The following is a 5,126-nucleotide window of genomic DNA, read 5'->3' as shown; positions in this document are numbered from 1 at the left end:
TAAATGTACAGGAGTATCTGTTGCCAATGGTGTTGTTAGCTCATCGTGCCTCCACGAAGTCAACCACAGGCAAGTCCCCGTTTATGTTAATGTACGTCGACATCCGCGCCTTCCGGTTGATCAGGAAATTGGGTTGTGGCCAGCAACACGCTTGTCTCCGGAGAAGCTAAAGTAAGAGAGAGTTCGAGAAAATTTGACCGCCGTTCAGGAAAGGGCTAGGGAGAGAACGACAAAGTACAAAGGTCCGAACGTTCCCCATGGGCACGAGGGTCAGGTGGAAGGATCACCAGAATCCTTGAAGGAGTGGACTGGGGTCGCGGGAACTAGGCGGCCGATGGCAAGGGCCGTTTGTAGTCACCGACCGCCGAGGGAACGTCTACACTATTCAAGATGGTCGGGGATCGAAATTGGTGAATGGGACGCAGCTTCGCAAGTGGCATGGTACACCTGAAGAGCGGCCGAATAGGCCCGCTGCCAAAGCCGACCTGACGGAGGGAAATGAAAATAGATGGCACGCGAACGAGCTTCAAGGGGTGGAGGTGGGTAACGGTGATACTACTCATGGGGAGGCACGCGAGTAGTATGTGTTGTCCGTAGAATTTCGCTTTGCGTCGACTGAAAAAGAGAATTCTGTTGCGGAATTCGTGGGGCCACTTTGTAACATTTCCTTGGATTTGACCGACGAATGAGTGGAGTCAATGAATCTCCAGGAAAGTTCGAGACGACACGATCGGTATTTGTAACTACTTTGCAGATTAGGGTTTTGCTTCACTGTTCAATGCTCTGTAAACGGTCAGTTAGCATTTCCTAATAAATAACTCCGCAGCGACGGCCTTCTTCCTTGTAAGGGGTTTGATGGATAAAGTCCTACTTTCTCTTTGCATCATCCGTCCAACTCAGACCTGCGCCTCGACGTGACGAAGTTCAGGTCTCGTGGGCAACTCCACTTAATCCAGATTGTCCGGACAGCTTTCATGCATGAGCTGGTTTCGCTCATCACAATCGGTTTACGAAGAATAAGCGTTGATACAGGCTACCGATTCCGACGGTAATGCTGTCTGGCATGCGCGTGGCCAGAAATTCATTTAGATGACGCACCCCGAGAAGCCGCAGAACTAAAAGTGCGGAAGCAACGGGTTTTCCCAGGTTCAAGCGGGGATTAAAGATGCGCTATTTGTATGTTAAAATGGAGCCAGGATATTGTGATGACGTGGATGATGTAATAATTTGACAGGGTCCATTATTCAACTGCACCAGTGAAAAAAGAAATCTTCTTCCGTAATTCTTGTGCAGCACGTCCGGTTTTACGACCGTCAAGGATTCACAAGGGACCCCGAATAATATACACTCGCAATAAACTATTCAAACCATAATCACTTGCTTATTAGATATTCATTGCAATTTCTGAAATTTCAAGCTAAGCCGTGATGACGATCTGTGCAATAAATGTAGCCTAGATATCTGAAATAGATTGTAGTTTCTACCGTATACTCAAGGATGACTGATAGTTAGATCGCGAAGATATCGACTGGAATATTGACAGTTCAGACAAAATCCAGCCTTTTGAATGTCCTCGACTACACTTGCTCAACCTGGCAATCATTCTCCTCTTGAGTTGCACAGAGACATGCAACAAAATGGTTACTGTGAATAAACACATTTAAGTACTTTTCGCTAAGGTTCCACAAGACGTCCTCCCATCCCACCACTTATTGAAGTGACCGAAGCCAAGGCGCCGGGTTATTCATATGGGTCAGTGTGGAGTTCAAGATGGGCAAAGTGTGGTGAAAGCAGAATGATTTGTGCGAGCTAACTCGATTATGGATGAATCAAGTAAACATGAACAATATGAAGCCACGTGCAAAATCAAAGGTCATCGTAATTTTAATTAGGTATAGCCCCGGCGTACGAATCTTTAAATTGCTAAATCACAGTTGAAAAACTACGTTGTTTCCGCTCGCTAATTTCCATGTAAATCTGAGTAACAAGTTTGTTCGACAAAACTACGTTTGTTTCTTCCTCCATCTGTTTATTTATTTGTTTATTTATATCTTTATTTTCAGTTTTTGTCGAACAGGAAGATGAAGAAACTACAGCTAGATGAACACTTACTACCCATAGATGACACACCAACAGTGAACGTCAAACGTAGCTTAGGGACTTTGCTGTAGTGACCTCCTGTGACAACCTGATTCGTTGAGAGCCCGGTGAAGCAAGAAGCATACACCGAATTTTCAGGCAAATTTCAATAATGACCAAAGTCGAACACGCCCAGGAGTTTAACGAATACCCTAATGGAAACACGTGTTTCTCTCCTCTGATGGGAACCGAAGATGGCTTTCCCCGTTAATATCACTTCAATGGCGTAACTGCAAAGGCCTCGTCGTCCAATTTTTCACCATCTAGATAGACAATCTTTCGTTACCATCCATCTAAGAGTCCCTTCGTTCAACGATATGCCAACTGCAGTTTCGGGTCAGTGCACCAGAACCCTGTCCATTGACATTACTGGGACAAGAAAGGGGTTGGTTCGATGACCCTCACGACACAGCAACTACCGTATCTGACAAACTCTGCCTTTGCCTTTGGCACAGTTATCTCGATTTTTCCAGTATTATTTAGCTTTAAATATTGTTTCTAGCTCCTCTAACCACCTGTCAGAATTTCCCTGTCCTCTGGAGTTTTTCGAAGGCTGCGTCCAGTAACCATCTGAAAGACAGCTGTAGAGTAACGTCAGGACGAGCTGCTTGTTTCCATCCCAGTAGTTTTTCAGCGCTTTCGCTCTTTGCTGGTTATATGTAACTTTGTTTCCGTTTATGGCTACCCTCAGTTGTTCGATACATTGGTTTAATAACGCTCCAAATCAAAGGTCATCGTAATTTTAATTAGGTATAGCCCCGGCGTACGAATCTTTAAATTGCTAAATCACAGTTGAAAAACTACGTTGTTTCCGCTCGCTAATTTCCATGTAAATCTGAGTAACAAGTTTGTTCGACAAAACTACGTTTGTTTCTTCCTCCATCTGTTTATTTATTTGTTTATTTATATCTTTATTTTCAGTTTTTGTCGAACAGGAAGATGAAGAAACTACAGCTAGATGAACACTTACTACCCATAGATGACACACCAACAGTGAACGTCAAACGTAGCTTAGGGACTTTGCTGTAGTGACCTCCTGTGACAACCTGATTCGTTGAGAGCCCGGTGAAGCAAGAAGCATACACCGAATTTTCAGGCAAATTTCAATAATGACCAAAGTCGAACACGCCCAGGAGTTTAACGAATACCCTAATGGAAACACATGTTTCTCTCCTCTGATGGGAACCGAAGATGGCTTTCCCCGTTAATATCACTTCAATGGCGTAACTGCAAAGGCCTCGTCGTCCAATTTTTCACCATCTAGATAGACAATCTTTCGTTACCATCCATCTAAGAGTCCCTTCGTTCAACGATATGCCAACTGCAGTTTCGGGTCAGTGCACCAGAACCCTGTCCATTGACATTACTGGGACAAGAAAGGGGTTGGTTCGATGACCCTCACGACACAGCAACTACCGTATCTGACAAACTCTGCCTTTGCCTTTGGCACAGTTATCTCGATTTTTCCAGTATTATTTAGCTTTAAATATTGTTTCTAGCTCCTCTAACCACCTGTCAGAATTTCCCTGTCCTCTGGAGTTTTTCGAAGGCTGCGTCCAGTAACCATCTGAAAGACAGCTGTAGAGTAACGTCAGGACGAGCTGCTTGTTTCCATCCCAGTAGTTTTTCAGCGCTTTCGCTCTTTGCTGGTTATATGTAACTTTGTTTCCGTTTATGGCTACCCTCAGTTGTTCGATACATTGGTTTAATAACGCTCCTACAGTCCCACTGCCCCCCTGATAAAACCTTGGTCCAGCTGTGCTTGCGGTGGTTTTGTTCCGTAATTTGCGAGTGGTTTTGTTCCGTAATTTTCCATTCTTTTGAGACGCTGTGGTGGATCAAAAAGGCAGTCTATCGACCTTGTTTCTCTTTTGATGTATGACAGCCATGCAATTCAAATAAAGATACTTTGAAGCTGTTACTGCCTACATAAAGGTAACAGAAAAGTTTACAACTCCCCATCAGTTAAAATGGAACACTGTCGACCGAAATATCTGTAGATTGTTTCTCCTGCCTAGTCGGACTACCCGACAGGGTGTCACAGATTCTCTTACAGAACAGGACGACTTATTACCAATGAACCAATGGAGCCATCACCTCAGAGGCCTATCCAGAGAATTTGAAGTATTCACGTATTTTCAACTACCAAGACAGTAAGGTGAGCACTGAAGGGTCAACAAAATTCAAAAGTTGAAATCCTTGCGAGTAAGTTGGTTTGGCCTGGAATATGTAGATAAAATAGTACTTCTTATTTCCAGAAAAGATGAGGAAGGAAATGTGCCGAAAGATGAGCCATCCAGATATGTTCGCTGTTTTTACCTAACAATAAGTAAGAGCGTGTTTTGAGATAGATAGCCTTTAAACATCCCTCGTAGAATTAAATAAGTTGGTGGACAAGTTAAGTAAAACACAAGATATAATCCAGAAGTTGCATTGGCTCAAGTCGTCGTGTGGCGTGGTATGTGTGGAATTTATGCACGAATCTCAGAACGCAGTGTTGTGCTTCCCCATCTAAACAAAATATGGAATGAAAGTGCACATTATCCCACTAACTGCATTTGGCTGTATTATGGCGTGCTTTGTTGCACACCTGCGAGATCTGGCGGTTACAGACAGATGAACTGAGACACGTTCGCATGGATACTTGTTGATGGTTTGGGAAGATGCCTGAAATTAATGAAATCAATGAACTTACAAGAAGGTGGAACAGGAACGATCGCTTTATTAAGCTGTAAAAACGTCGCATGCTGAAGGCATTCAGAATTGCCGGATATGATAGATTGGCCATGCACAACCTATACCGAGTTATCCCCTATCGATACGTGTGCCGTTTCCTATATTCAACGCGAAAATGCAAAAGTCTGGAGGGAGGTTAATGATTCTCAGGGGCGAGATGGCTCAATTGGTTAAAGCGAATTTACTGATCGGAAGATCCGTGGTTCAAACGTGACCTCTGCTTCTCGACTTCCCCTGTCTAGGCTTGGGCA

The 5,126-nt window shown here is 43.9% G+C and overlaps 1 protein-coding gene across 1 annotated transcript in view; it reads left to right on the top strand.

The window, feature by feature from the left end:
- T265_01745 (hypothetical protein) overlaps nucleotides 1-5,126 on the top strand; it is a gene marked incomplete at both ends in the record, with an annotated part of 34,869 nt that overhangs the window by 26,331 nt on the left and 3,412 nt on the right. Inside the window, 2 exons of the mRNA XM_009165835.1 lie at nucleotides 2,064-2,135; nucleotides 3,061-3,132. Of these exons, the coding sequence (XP_009164099.1) occupies nucleotides 2,064-2,135; nucleotides 3,061-3,132 (144 nt within the window). The remainder of the gene's footprint in view (nucleotides 1-2,063; nucleotides 2,136-3,060; nucleotides 3,133-5,126) is intronic.

This window comes from Opisthorchis viverrini (genome assembly GCF_000715545.1).
Source record: "Opisthorchis viverrini unplaced genomic scaffold opera_v5_19, whole genome shotgun sequence".
In the NCBI taxonomy this organism is placed as follows: Eukaryota; Metazoa; Platyhelminthes; class Trematoda; order Opisthorchiida; family Opisthorchiidae; genus Opisthorchis; species Opisthorchis viverrini.
The sequence above is the reverse complement of the archived record's forward strand: the minus strand, read 5'-3'. Positions and strand labels throughout refer to the sequence as shown.